This window comes from Phoca vitulina, unplaced genomic scaffold (assembly GCF_004348235.1).
Source record: "Phoca vitulina isolate PV1807 unplaced genomic scaffold, GSC_HSeal_1.0 scaffold21, whole genome shotgun sequence".
In the NCBI taxonomy this organism is placed as follows: Eukaryota; Metazoa; Chordata; class Mammalia; order Carnivora; family Phocidae; genus Phoca; species Phoca vitulina.
Genome location: NW_022589724.1, coordinates 16,201,814 through 16,216,135, shown reverse-complemented (window position 1 = coordinate 16,216,135; position 14,322 = coordinate 16,201,814). Strand labels below are relative to the sequence as shown.

The 14,322-nt window shown below is 43.1% G+C and overlaps 1 protein-coding gene across 6 annotated transcripts in view; it reads left to right on the top strand.

The window, feature by feature from the left end:
• ASTN2 (astrotactin 2) overlaps positions 1–14,322 on the top strand; it is an 877,839-nt gene that overhangs the window by 855,924 nt on the left and 7,593 nt on the right. For all 6 annotated transcript variants that reach the window (XM_032419129.1, XM_032419128.1, XM_032419127.1 and 3 more), the window contains 2 exons: positions 4,175–4,275; positions 6,021–6,204. In XM_032419129.1, the coding sequence (XP_032275020.1) occupies positions 4,175–4,275; positions 6,021–6,204 (285 nt within the window). The remainder of the gene's footprint in view (positions 1–4,174; positions 4,276–6,020; positions 6,205–14,322) is intronic.

Genomic DNA, 14,322 nt, shown 5'->3' with positions numbered 1-14,322 from the left:
TTTGCGCATGCCAGGCATCATAGGGAGCACTTACCCACACCTCTCTTTATTCCAACAACGACCCTATACAGTGGATTTTAATATCATACTTCCTATTTTACAGGTGAGTAAAAGGGCCTCACACAGTCAATAAATGGGGAGCCAGAATTTAAAACCAAATTGCCTGATTCCAGGTTCATGCTTTTAGCCATTCTGTCACTCTATCTCTTACAATGACCTTTCAAGCAAATCCCCTTTTGTTCATTTCACAGATGGAGAAGCGGATTTCCAGACAAGGGAACTACTCTTCATAGTTGATTGAATCATTCATTCAGTCTTTCATTCCTTCTGGAAAGTACTTGCCAAGCATTGCGTGATTTAGGTGTCTGAGCACCAGATGTAGGTGGGTGGATAGAGATGGACCGAGCCAGATTCTGGTCCTGAAGATACATACTCACAGGGGCGAGAGAGAAGCATATGAGCACTGACCCAGGCATGCAGTATGTATGGTCACAGGGCACCATGGGTGGAGAAAGGTTTACTAGAGGAGACGAGGTTTGACTGATGCTCCAAGGACAAGGTGGAAAGGGTCAAGTGGAGAAGGGGAAGGATGAGCCAGACAGAGGGTGTAGCATGTGCAAAGGCCAAGAGGTAGAATCCATGTTCTGGAACCATTAGCAGTTGGATATGGTTCTACTATGAAACAGAGTAGGAAGCAGACTGGTAAAACAGGCTGGATGTGTGGCCAGTGTTAATTTGAGGTTCAATGATACAGTACTGTCTGACGAGTGAAGATCAAGGAGCTGCACCGGGACCCTATAGGAAGGAGTTTGGATTTAGTCCTGAGGGTGATGAAGAAACAGAAAAATACTTTGCATTTGTGTAGTCAATCCCAAGGCACTTGCCCCCACATTGAAATCAGTACGCTAAAGCCATATTGCTTTAGACATCCAAGATCTCATAGGCCACAATCTGTGGAAAACCTGGGACATGAACTCAGTTTTTTTTTTTTAATTGAAGCATAGTTGACGCACTATATTAAATTAGTTTTAGGTGTACAACATAGTGATTCAATAACTTTCTACATTGTGCTGTGCTCACCACAGGTGTAGCTACCGTCTGTCACCATGCAAGGCTATTATGATACCATCGACTATATTCCCTATGCTGTACCTTTCACCCCCCCCCCCGACCTACTCATAACTGGAAGGCTGTACCTCTTACTTCCCATCACCCATTTTGCTTATCCCCTTACACCCCACCCCTCTGACAACCACCATTTTGTTCTATGTACTTACGTGTGTTTCTGTTTGTTTGTTTGTTTTGTTTGTTTCAGACACCTTGGCCAGTATTCTTTCCCCTAAAACAAAGTCGGAGGAAGATTAAATAGCAAGGGTTTGAGCCTGGAGCTTCAGGTTCCTAAAGAGCCCATCCCACTACATACTTGGAGCCACCTCTTTTGTAATAAAAGTATCCGATAGGTGCAGTGGGACCTAAATCAGCCAGTTGTACCATAAGCAGAGTGGTGTGTAGAAGGAGCACTGGGGGAGGAGTCAGAAAAACCAGTGTCTACTCTGAACTTCTTAAGAATCTTTCCTCTCTGGGCCTCCATTTCCCTACCTGTAAATGAGGATATGGAGTTTGGTGCTGGCTCAGGGGCTCTAGTTCAAATTATCAGTGGATCTCAGCCTGCTTCAGTGGGCAAAGAGAAGATGGAAGAACTGAGCAGAAGGTAGCTGGCACCCTTCTTGAATCCCCTGAGGAACACCGAGGTCTGCCTGTGCCCTCTCTCAGTCTCTCTCTGTTCCCACTTTTCACTCTGCTCTATGGGTGTGTCCCTGTGTCTGCTTCTCAGTCTCTGCTCCCCTCCTGCTTCTCCACATTAGGGGCCTCCAATTTCTTCCCCTCACAAAAAGCCCCTCCAAGCCCTGCCTGGTCCCCTAACAGCTTTCAGATGTGTCTCTGGAACAGTTCTACAATTACAGCTGGGACGGGCAGAAAGCGCTTGGCCTTGTGACTTTTGACCCAAGCCTGTGAGGTTGACATCTTCCTCTTTTTCCACCCCTCCGCCCACACCGGCAGGGTGGCCTGAGGCCTCCTCCATCCCGAAGCCTCCACTGACACGTTTGGTTACTCTAATAACACAAATAGAAGCCACCTTTTAGGGAGCAAAGATTGAGCCAGGCCTGCTCCATTGTTGTATCATTGAGTCTTGGTCCCAAACTTGTGAGAGATGGAGAATTTCACCCTACTTACAGAGGCTGAGGCCCAGAGAATACTCAGCCAGCAATTGGGGAAAGCAAGGATTCTATCCAGGTTTTATAACTTAGAAGCCTAAGACTGCTTCTTCCCCAGCATGCTGTTATTCTTGCTGCTTGGCTAAGCAGAGAGGTGACCCTACACCCTCTTGGTGGAGGAAATGTATTGCAGAAGTACCATGAAAACATAAATGGCCAATGGGAAAGTAGTGTTTAAAAAAATTTTCCAACTTCTCATGTTTTGAGGCTAATTCACATATTCCATTCACTACATCCTTCCATGTTTCCCTCAGTTGAAATGCATCTCCTCTTCTCCAAGAAAGCATTTTTTTTTTTTAATGTGCACTCTTGTACAAATAAGTGCTGTTTACATGGTCTTTATAAAAATCTGCAGCTTACAAGCCACTTCTCACGTATCACTCTATGTAATCTTTGAGACAGTCATGCATTATCTCTACAAGTATCCCCATTTTGTTGAGGTAGAAATGATTAAGAAATGAGATGTGATGTGCTCAGATATTTACCGAGTGCCTACTATATATACCCAGTACTGGTAAATGCCAGGAGATTGTTGTACTCAAGCTGTGAAGTATACACCCTCTGGGAGCTGCAGGCTAGGGTTTGGATCTTGCCTCTACCACGTTCTAGATGGGTTGCTGTGAGGGTGGTAACACCCAGTACTGTCCTTACCTCCCTACTCTGCCACTTGCTTATTCTCACATCCTGGATTTTCTTTGTGATCTTATTTCTAACCCCTCTGCAAGGCTTTTTGATCACAACTCCCCCTGTGTAGCACTTAGAGATGCCTGATGCAGAGAGATGAAGTAAGCACAGAGAAGTGAAGTGACTCAACCAAGGTCACAGAGAAAGGGAGTAGAATAGAGCGTGAACCCAAGCCTGGCCATCTCCAAGACCAGGCTCCTTCCTCTGTCACCCCTGCTTCTCTTGACCAAAACGGTACTGGACGTAGTAAGCACTAGAACTGAGCCCCACTCACAATGCTGAGATACAGCAGGAGGAGAGAACACCCACATCACAGTGCTGTTGTTCTTCTACCAAAGGCAGAAGCCAAAAACCCCAGCAAGCAGATGAATAGATTAGTTTCCTTCTGAAGATGGGGCCAACATACCCCATGTTTAGGCCTCTTAAGACATATATTTTCAGTATAGGCCAGCACTCCAAGCCAGCTAATGAAAGACAAAAGGTGGAATTAGATTTGACAGTGTGGTTAAGTGTATAATCTTTGGATTGAGGCAGACCTAAGTTCTGGTCCCCTGTTGCTACTTACTTAATATGTAATAATAGGTGAATTACTTGACCTCTTTGGAACCAATGTCCTTATTGGTAAAATGCAATCACAGTATATGAATAAAATAACTCATACAGTATATGAATAAAATAACTCCTGGCACACAGTTAATGCTCAGGAAGTGTTTATTAAATGGATGAATGAAAGAACATGTAAATGAGCATGTCCAGCCAAGCCAGATAGCATTGGGTTCAGACTGCTCTGTCCCCAAGTAATTGTGAGACCATGGAAACATACAAAATCAAAGTTTCAGTTTCCTTATTGGAGAAGTGCAGATGATCATAATCCCTGCCTTCCAGGCTTGCCTACTTGTAAAATAAGAGTAAATGCAGTAAACATTGGGGTGCACATGCCCCTTTGGATCACTACATTTTTATCTTTGGGGGAAAAAAAAGAGAGAGAGAGAGAGAGTGAGAGTAAATGCAAAGTGCCCGGCAGCCAATTGGTGCCCAATAATGCTTTATTGTTGCTGTTTTTTTTTTCCAAATCTTTTCTCTCGCAGCCTAAGCATTCCTGAATTGTTTTGGCCACCACTGCTCCTTTACTATGATTTTGTGTTCCACCTTACAACTTCCCGGGCCTTCTCTGAAGTCACAACCCCGTGCCCTGTTTTCTTGTTATGCTGCAGGTTCACTTTGTATGCTGTGGATACACGAGGGAGGCACTCAGAGCTCAGCACAGTGACCCTGAGAACGGCCTGTCCGCTGGTGGATGACAACAAGGCAGAAGGTAGGTGACCCATTTCTTCCCTTCCCAGGTCACTCCCGTATTTCCTCTAAGTTCTACACCCAGTCACTAACCACTACCCCTTTCCTGCCTCATATACCTCTTGGCACCGAGAGAAGAAAATGAAGGGACTAAGGGGACAGGAGGAACATGGAGCTAAATTAATCAAAGCCATGAAGGAAATTGAGATGGGCCAGCAATATCTTAGCCAGTTGAAAGACTTGCTCCTCTTTCATAGCGTTTGTCTATGTTCTGAGGTAGAGGCAAGGAATGGTAGAGAGTTAGAGTCCCATGACTATATCGTGCCCCTTAGCCTAAGCTTTTTAGAGACCAATCACTTTTTTCCACTTCAGTCTATGCTAGAACTGGCATATTAGTGACAGTAGAAGACCACTCCACCACTAAGCCCATGGTAGATAGCATTAGCTCATCATAGCACGCATCTCCATCTAGCCCAGGGGTGGCCTCAGAATCCTCAGCATAGAGCTACAGTCAGTGACTATTGGTGAGAGGTAGCATGCAGGATTAAACCTTTCTGCTGCTCCTGGCCCATGAAGTTATAAACATCAGGCAAAGTACCTGAAAAAAAAAAAAAAAAATAGAACCAACCAATCAGATCCACCATGTACTTAGTTCTTAGCCAACCTGTAGATATAGTTTCTACATCAGGACGGGCAAAAATGCGGTGATAGATTGTGAGTCCTGATGGTGCACTTCAAGTTGAGCAAATATTTTCTAAGAGCACTGGTGTACAAGCAATGCAGAAGAGACATGTTCTTCACCTTTCAGGAATTCACGTTCTAGTGAATTTCTACAAATGGCTCAATAATAAGCTCAATAATACATGCTTTGCGTGCTATCAGACAAGAGGAGATAGTCCTCCTATTGAGGAGCTATCACGTCTCAGAGGTGAGGGGATGTGAGATGGTTTCCTGGTCATTTATTATCATCATAATCATCATCATTATTATTATTTTAAAATAACACATGCATGTAGTTAAAAAAAAAAAAGACAGAAAAATAAAAACCAGAGTGGAAATTCTGCAAAGTAAATGCTCTTCCCATCCTAAACTCGAGTCTCCCAGATTCTTCTAGAGGCAATCGCTGTTAGCAATGACTTGGGGATGTACATAAATTTTGATTAGAGTCTTCACAGGTGAAAGAATGGGCCTTCCATTCAAGGGAGCAACCCATGATGACTCTAAGTTACATCTATTAATTACTAGGAATGACTGAAGGAGTAGAAATTGCCATGAATTACCTTGGTTTTTCTTTGAAAGACTTTTGAATGGAGACCTATTAGACCTGATCACAGAACTGTGTTGGAAATATTACAGAGGGGAGACAGAAGTAGACTGTTGAGATGAGCCCAAGACGGTTGATTTAAGCCTCTACACTTGTTTGGAATTTTATGTTAAATCATGGGTACCAAATGTATGTTAATAATGAAGCTTGCAAATTATGAGCACTAACTTTGTGCCAGGCCCTGTGTTGAGTACTTTACATTCACTGTTTAGTTTTGTCCTCCCAGCACATCTCCAAAATAGACCTCATTATTTTCAGCTGATAGATAGGAAAACTGAACCCAACTAGTCAATGATGTTCAGGAGGGAATTAAGGTCTGTCTGCCCTCGGATACTGCGCATGTGAATTCCAGCATGAATGTGCCTTTCTTGCTGCAAGGCATGTTTCCATCCTCACTTTTTCCTGCTGTCCAGTGATCTGTGCCTGCACTTCTCCCCCTTCAGAGATAGCAGACAAGATCTACAATCTGTACAATGGGTACACAAGTGGCAAGGAGCAGCAGACTGCCTACAACACGCTGATGGAAGTCTCAGCCTCAATGCTGTTCCGAGTCCAGCATCACTACAACTCTCACTACGAGAAGTTTGGCGACTTTGTCTGGAGAAGTGAGGATGAGCTGGGGCCCAGGTATGAAGGGGTGTGTGAGTATGAGTGGAGTGGTCTTGCTTCTATCTGATTTTACTGGACCCTTTCTTCCATAGGCTGAGAATGGGCTTTCTCAGATAAATAAGGGTGTCATCCACCTTAGTCATGTTAGGGTTAGAGATGGGAAATGGGCAGGGAGAATGATAGAATCTCGGAATTTTAGCTTCTTGGACTCCTGGAATGTCAGAAAAGAGAGAGACATCAGCGCTCTTTCCCTCAATCACTCCCCTCACCTACCTTCCATCTTCGGTGTTAGAGACAAGAACCTTGGACTCCTGGAGGAGATGTGTCCTAACCAGGATCATGGAAAGGTATAGTGGTAGGGTCATGGCCCCAAACCAGGGCTCTTCCCACTCTTCCATAAGAAATCTGAGGTTTTCTAGGGGCACCTGGGTGGCTCAGTCTGTTAAGGGTCTGACTCTTAATTTCAGCTCAGGTCATGACCTCAGGATCATGAGATCAAGCCCTGCATCAGGCTCTGCACTGGGCATGGAGCCAACTTGAGATTCTTTTTCTCCCTCTCCCTCTGCCCCACCCCCCGACACACTCTCTCTCTCTCCCTTTCTGAAAAAAAAAAAGAAAGAAAGAACTCTGAGGTTTTCTAGAATGAAGTCCATTAGTGACCGTGACTAAATACATTCCTAAATCTAATGTGCATTAAGACATGATTTTTATCACCAGCTGTGACTGTACCAAGCATTGTACTAGGCACCAGGGAGGATTCAAACATAACTAAGACACCGTCACTGTCTTCTGAAGCTTCATAAAGTAGTATATGAAATGTGGCTGTGTTTCATGCCTTACACCTAACCACATTCATTCATTCATTCATTCATCACTTACTTAGTAGTGCCTCTTACCAGTTGGTTGTTGACCATGCAGTGACAAAAAGGGAGAAGCCCACTGTTGGAGGTAATTAAACAAGCACTGCAAGGAATAGGAATAATAAGTATAATGACAACAGACTAGGGCCCTCTGGGGAGGCAAGCCATAGACATCTGGTCTAGGTAACCCAGGGAAGCCTTCGCCAGGGCTGAGACTGAGGCCCACAGAGTGAATAGGGGTCAGACAAGAGGAAGGACAGGAGGATTGGAGTGTTTGGGGCAGAGTGTTGAGCTGGGGGAATCCACAGAGGAGATAATGTTACATTAGGGCAGGGTTTCCTTCAAATTTTCATCATTTGTCTGCCGCTTTTATGATTTTTGACATATCACCATACCCTAAGCACTTTTTATTTTTGGTATTTCTTAGATTCACTTCTCATTGAAAATCTATTTGAAAACACTGTTGTTTTTTTATAAAGGGAAAATTAGCACCATCTACCTTTAATGGAAAATTAATTGTAAACATTTGATACAATGGAAGGGAAACAAACAGACAAAACCAGAAAACAATGCTCTTCAATCCTAGTAGAGCCTGAGGCTGCTCAGCGGGGAGCCTGCTTCTCCCTCTCCCTCTGCCTGCCGCTTCCCCTGCTTGCGCTCTCTCCCTCTCTCTCTCTGTCAAATAAATAAATAAAATCTTTAAAAAAAATAAAAAGGAGATTAGCAAGTGTTAGAGAAGTACTGAAGACACAGTCTCAAACTGAGACTTTTCTTTTTTAAAGAAATCCGGAGGAGGGGAAGAGAATGAAAAAGAGAATCTGACTGCCTTTCCCAGTGTGGTTCATTGTTGTTTAACGCTGGGTCTGTGATCATCTGGAGCACCACCTAAAATCCTTTCTCCTGCCCCTGGGGAACTCCTTCTACACTGGTAAACACTGGGTAGAGGAATTGAAGAATTTCCCTGTAGTTGGAGCAAAGTGTGTGACAGCAGGAGTGGTAAGGGATAAGGGAAAGGTCAGCAGGGGCCAGTCCTGAATGCCCTGTAAGTAGGGTTAAAGAGTTTGGATTATCTCCCTAGAGTAAGGGGAAGCTTTTCAAGTGTTTTTCACAAGGGGGTGATATTGGCAGATCTTAAGGGGGAGAAAGATCCCTCTGACCGCAGTTGGAAGTTTAGACGGTCGGTGGAGAGGAGTCAAGACAGGAGGGAGGTGGTGAGGCCCTTGGGGCCGATCTTTTAATAACCCAGGGGAGATGGTGTTCTGCAGTAGGATGGCACTGATAGCACTGGAGAGAATCACCTGACTTCCTGAAGTACTTCCTGAAGTACTTTTTAAAGCACTCTGTGCTTTAAAAAGCTTTAAAATTTCCCTGTAAACTGGGCAAAGTAGGGTATTCTCATTTTGTGGATGATAAGGAATTGGAGGCCCCATGAGGTTAAATGAGCTGCCCATAGTTGCACAGTTTGATAAGGAGGCTGGTTCTGCCTTGAGGACTCACCCTGAGCCCTTAGAACACTTGGAATATCCCTGCAAGGATTTGAGGCCCTCAAGGGAACAGACGAGAGCTTGGTCAGGGATAAAAAAGATCTCTCCCTGCAACAGACCTTATCTGCCCATTGGGTCCTGGACTGTAACTTTTCCTCTTTCACATGAAAGGAAGCTTCTTGAGATAAAAGCTAAAAGAGGGCAGACAGGCAGAAGCACAGAGCCCCAGATGAAAGCCACTGTGTGAGTCATCTGGGCTGCCATCTTGCCCATGGATAGGGAAAGGCATCCCACTTTATTGGGCTTTCCCACAGGGCTCAGAGAGTTTGGGTGGAAGCTAAACCAGAACTCCACTCCTGACTTTGTCTTTATAGCCTTCTGGGTTCCTTTATGACCTTCCAGGACATAAATCTTCTGGAAAGGCTGCCTGGCCTCCCACAGAGGCAGGACAACCCACTTGGTAATGGACTGTGATAACCCACTAACCTCTGGCCAACCCATCACCAGTCACTGTCTGCCAGCCCCGATTGGTGTCACCCAGTTTCCTCCCTCCTCAGTCTTTCTAGTCTCTGGAGGGGATATGAGATTCCATCCCACACTGGGATGTCAGCAGGAATCAAGATAGCTGCATCCTAGTCTATCCTAACACTACTAATGAACTCACTGTGCAACCTTGGGGTCTGGCTCTCTCTGGCCCTCAGTCTCCTCTATATCTATAAAATGATCAGGATGAACTAGGGCAGTGGTACTCTTTCTTTTTAGCAGTGGAATTTTTTTTTTTTCTGAATAGATCTTACGTAGAACCCTAGGTCTTAACTAGAATGCTACTTTCTCAGAGAATCCTCTAAAATTTCTACCTGTTCTCTCAATCACACCTTCATGTTTTAATTTTTTGCATCATTCCTACTAGTTTCAGTATCTCATGTTGCTTTTGTGTTTACTGTTGTGTTATCTCTCTTTTACACTATGATGTCAATTTCTCTGTACTTAATGATTCTTTATGTTCTAGTCACTCTTGTAAGTGGGTGCTAAATAATTACTTGTTAAATAACTGGATAATGGGATGAGTGAATTTGTGGCTCAGATGGTTGCATAGTTTTTCTGGTAGAAGCTAGAGAGGGTGGCCTGGAGTCCCACCTGCTGGGTCTCCATTTCAAATCCTCTTTGCCCTAATCCCAAGGGACTCTTAGGTCTCTCTCTCTCTCTCTCTCTCTCTCTCTCTCTCTCTCTCTGAGCTCTTAAAGATCTGTAGGTCACAGTTGGAAACAATTGAATTCCTTGAACTCTAAGGTCTTTCCAGCTCAAAAATAGCAATCAAAAAATGTATTGTCCTTGCAAATATTAAGAGACCCAAGGAGACCACATTTCATTAATTTATTTATTCATTGATTCTTTTAATGTGCTTACTATATGCCAGGCTCTGTGCTATGGGCTGGTAATGTATGAATGAAGAAGACAGATCCTGCCTTTACAAGGAGCAGCACCTAGTGAGGAAAAGTGTGTAGGCAGTTGCAGTGAAACATGTTATAAGAAGCATGCTATAAAAAGGAGGGTGGGAAGTTTGTTTTCCAGTAGTGCTTCTCCAGTGTGAATGTGCATGAGAATCCCCTGAGAGCCTTGCTAAAATTCAAATTGACTTAGTGGCTTAGGATGGGCCTGAGATTCTGCATTTCTCATAAGCTCTCAGGTGATGCCCATGTTGCTGGTCCCTATAGCACATTTAGAGTGACAAGGTTCGAGATTGGAATAGTTGGCACAGCTATCCAGACCTGGACCTCAAAGGAGGATCCATGGAGAAGAAAGCAAAATCTATGCCTAGCATCAAAGGATGAATGGGAGTCCTCCGGGCAGATGGGGGAGGATATTCTCATCCGAAGGAACAACCTGTGCAAAGATGAGTGTTGGGGTGGGTAGTTAAGAGGATATACTTGAGTCAAGAAGTACAAATCTCATTGGGACAGAGAGTTCAAGGTGAGAGGGGAAAACAAAACAAAAAAAACAAGGCTGGGAGTTCAGCAGAGGGCAGATCATGATGGCTCTTGTGAGTTCTGTTGAGGAGTTAGTTCTTTCTCCCAAGAGCCAGGTAAAGATTTTAAACAAGAGCAGTTTGGGTAAATATGCCATGACTCTGTAAGGTTCACAAGTATGCATGGTTTCAAAGTGTAAAGGAGAGAGAGTGAGACACTGCCCTGGAGCCAGGGACCTTGGGTTCCTGTCCTAGGTTTGCCATCCACTTACTGTGTGACCTTGGACAAATTCCATTGCCATTCTGGACCCCATTTGTAACATTAGAGGGCTGGACTCCAAAGTCCCTTCCAGCTGGGGAGTCAGGGAACCAGAAAGCCCTGAAGGTCATAAAGACCAGAGAACAGGCACATCCTGACTGTCCTTTCCCCTCCAGTCCAGCATGTCCTGATTCTCAGGGACCGAAGGTGGCCAGGGTGTTAAGAGCTCTTCCCAGGAGGACTCATACCGTGGGATGAACTCTATTAGGATTCTCTTGGCCTCTAATCAGCAAACCCCAAAATGTTCTGTACTTCTCCCTGTATCTGTAGTCACATACCCCCATAAAATTTAGTTATAAAAGGACATCGTTTACGTCTGCCTAATGAGTCTGTCAGGCCAGTGTCCTCCAGAGCCTGGTTCCCCGTGGCAGCCACAGGTACCAGAAACAGCTGCTCAGAGAAGACCTGCTGATACCCAGCTGTCCCAGCCATACGGTTACTATTAGGAGACCTGAGAAGCTGAGCTCATAGGTGGCTAAGGACCAGAATTTGCTTCAGTCAGAACACCCTTGACTACTCTTGGGCTTCTCGATCCTCTCAGCTACATTTGGCTGAAATGATAGAGTAGCAAGAAGAGAGCAAGCACTGAAGAGTTTTGTTTCAGTGAATTCATCTCTCTGAACTGGTATTAGTATATTTACTATCTCAGCCTCTCTTGCTTCCATGGCAGACATTGCTAATAGATGACAGATCATCACAGGCTTGGTTTAGCCTGGAATTTTTCTCAACATAGCAAGACAAGAAGCCTTTCCTATCTGAGAAGAGTTGGCACATCCTATGAACTGTATCCATATCCTATACTGTATGCGTAGTGGAAGTAAGCAAATTTGATGTCCCTGTACATTCTTTCAGTTCAAGATTATATTAGCTCTTTCCTTAACTATCATGGATTAAGTCTTTTGGAATTTCTAGGATATTGGGAACAAAAGCAAACTTAGGCTTCTAGGGCCATATTCCTATGGATCTCAGATGCACTTTTAATTTTTATGCATATTTTGACATTTCTGAAATCAGGATGGGTAGTGCACAATGAATGTGCACATTAGTGTTAACATTCTTCTTTTCTCAAAAGGCTACTATTAAATCAGTGGCATTTCCTATAACTTATAACTTAAAAATACAAACAAAACACAGTATGACTTTGAACAAATGCCCCATGGATCAGTGTTCCCACTGATAGTATAACAAGGTTGGCTGCTATCCTGACGTCTACATCAGTTCCACAATGAAATCGCTGGGTTAGTTGAGACTCTGTCATACTTACCATCAGGTAAGGAATGAACTCTTGGGAAGGTCTTATGTTTTCTTGTGAGAGAATAAGGAGAAGACAAAATGTAAATATTTTCACTGTTTATCTTACAAGTCACATTTCAAACCTGGTGTTGAAGATACATATCCAGATGGCAGTATTTGAGCTGCTGGATTTCTGTTTTGTGGGAGTAGTCCAAGGCTAGATTTGATGTGGATTTATTCTGAAAATAACCCCAGTGAACTACTGGGAAGCCCCAACTATAGTTGTATATATATATATATATAGATACATATATATATGTATCTATATATACATATATATATGTATGTATATGTGTGTGTGTGTATACACGTTCTCAAAATAGAATTACCTGATTGTATTTTGTTCTAAAAGTAATTCTTACTTATTCTATTACATCTATATGATGTGGATGTATATAAAATGGAAAGTGAAAATTTTGCACCTCTCAATCCCATAACCCCAACGCAGAGATAAAATTATTTTTAGTGTGCTTTCCAGATATCGATGCAGGTATGACATGGATATGCACATGAATAGGGACTCTGATAGAGACTTAAGGATATGCCTGCGTCTATAGCCACAGCCCTATTTCCGTCAACTCTGCTGTGTTCAATAAATATATACACTATATTCTTTTTTAAAAAATTTTTCATTGTTATGTTAATCACCATACATTACATCATTAGTTTTTGATGTAGTGTTCCATGATTCATTGTTTGTGCATAGCACCCAGTGCTCCATGCAGAACGTGCCCTCTTTAATACCCATCACCAGGCTAACCCATCCTCCCACCCCCCTCCCCTCTAGAACCCTCAGTTTGTTTTTCAGAGTCCATCATCTCTCATGGTTCATCTCCCCCTCCTATACACTATATTCTGTTATCTGCCTGTTTACACTTAACAAGTCTTTTCTCATGGATGCATAAGTAGGTATGTTATCTGGGAGGGCCCTTTATCCATGCAATTATATGAATGGATCATATGTTAATTGAGTCTTCTATTAAAGACCAACTAGGTTTCTTCCAAATGCTTTGCTCTTATAAACAAATCTATATAAATATTTTGCCCACTTGCTAGATTATTTCCCTAGGTCCACATCAATGCTCTTACACCATTTCATACCCTTTATCAATTCCTGCTAGAGAATTACTGGATTTGGAAAGCTAGGGACTGAGAATTTCCTCAGTTCAAGTCAATTTACCCTTATTAGTTCCTTCTTCTTGTACAACCAGGAGCTGGACAACAGGAAGACTCTACACTGTCCAAGAAGCAGGTGGGAGATATTAGTTGATACCTATTATGGGCCCAGTCATTTATATGTCATTTCATCTCCTGAACCACCTATTTTGAACATTAAGCAACAGAGAATCAGTTACAATTGAGTACATTGTTTAAGGTTACACAGCTAGTAACTATCAGAGGCCGAATTCAAAATAACCTCAAAAATGCAAAATTCAAACCAATATCCTGTCCATTATAACACATCACATCTCAAGATTTGTACACAACTAAGGCAGAATATATGTATCACAACAGAGAAATAAAAGACTTCAGCAGCAAAAGGAAAAAGATGACTAATGATAGCTGGGGAGATCTGGAAGACTTCCTGAAGATGACATTTCAGCATGACTTTGAAGCATGGGTAGAACCTCTCACATCAGGAACTCCATGCCTTGGCAGTTGTGTCACATCAGGTGCTGTTGTGAAGTGCTCATCAGGTGCCCATCCGATGGTATTTCTCTGTGAACAAAGCCCCTAATGTCTTTTAGATTAAAAACAAAAACAACAAAAATCTTTTCCAATTTCTACTACCATTAAACTCTGCTATGGTCTGAATGTTGTATCCCCCAAAATTCATAGGTCCAAAATCTAATGTACCAGGTAGTAGTATTAAGAGATGGGGCCTTTGGGAGGTGACTAGGTCATGAGACTGGATCCCTTATGAATGGGATCAGTACTCTTATAGAAAAGAGGCAACCAGAGAGATCCTTTGCCCCTTCCACCATGTGAAGGAACAGCAAGAAAGTACCATATATGAACCAGGAAGCTAGCTTTCACCAGCCACTGCACCACATCTTCCAGTGCCGTGATCCTGGACTTCCCAGCCTTCAGAACTGTGAGAATTAAATCTATATTGTTTATAAGCTACCCAGTCTGTGGTATTTTGTTACAGAAGCCCAAACAGACTAAGAATCCTTTCTAAAACATACTTGATTTGATCATCTCCAATGAAGG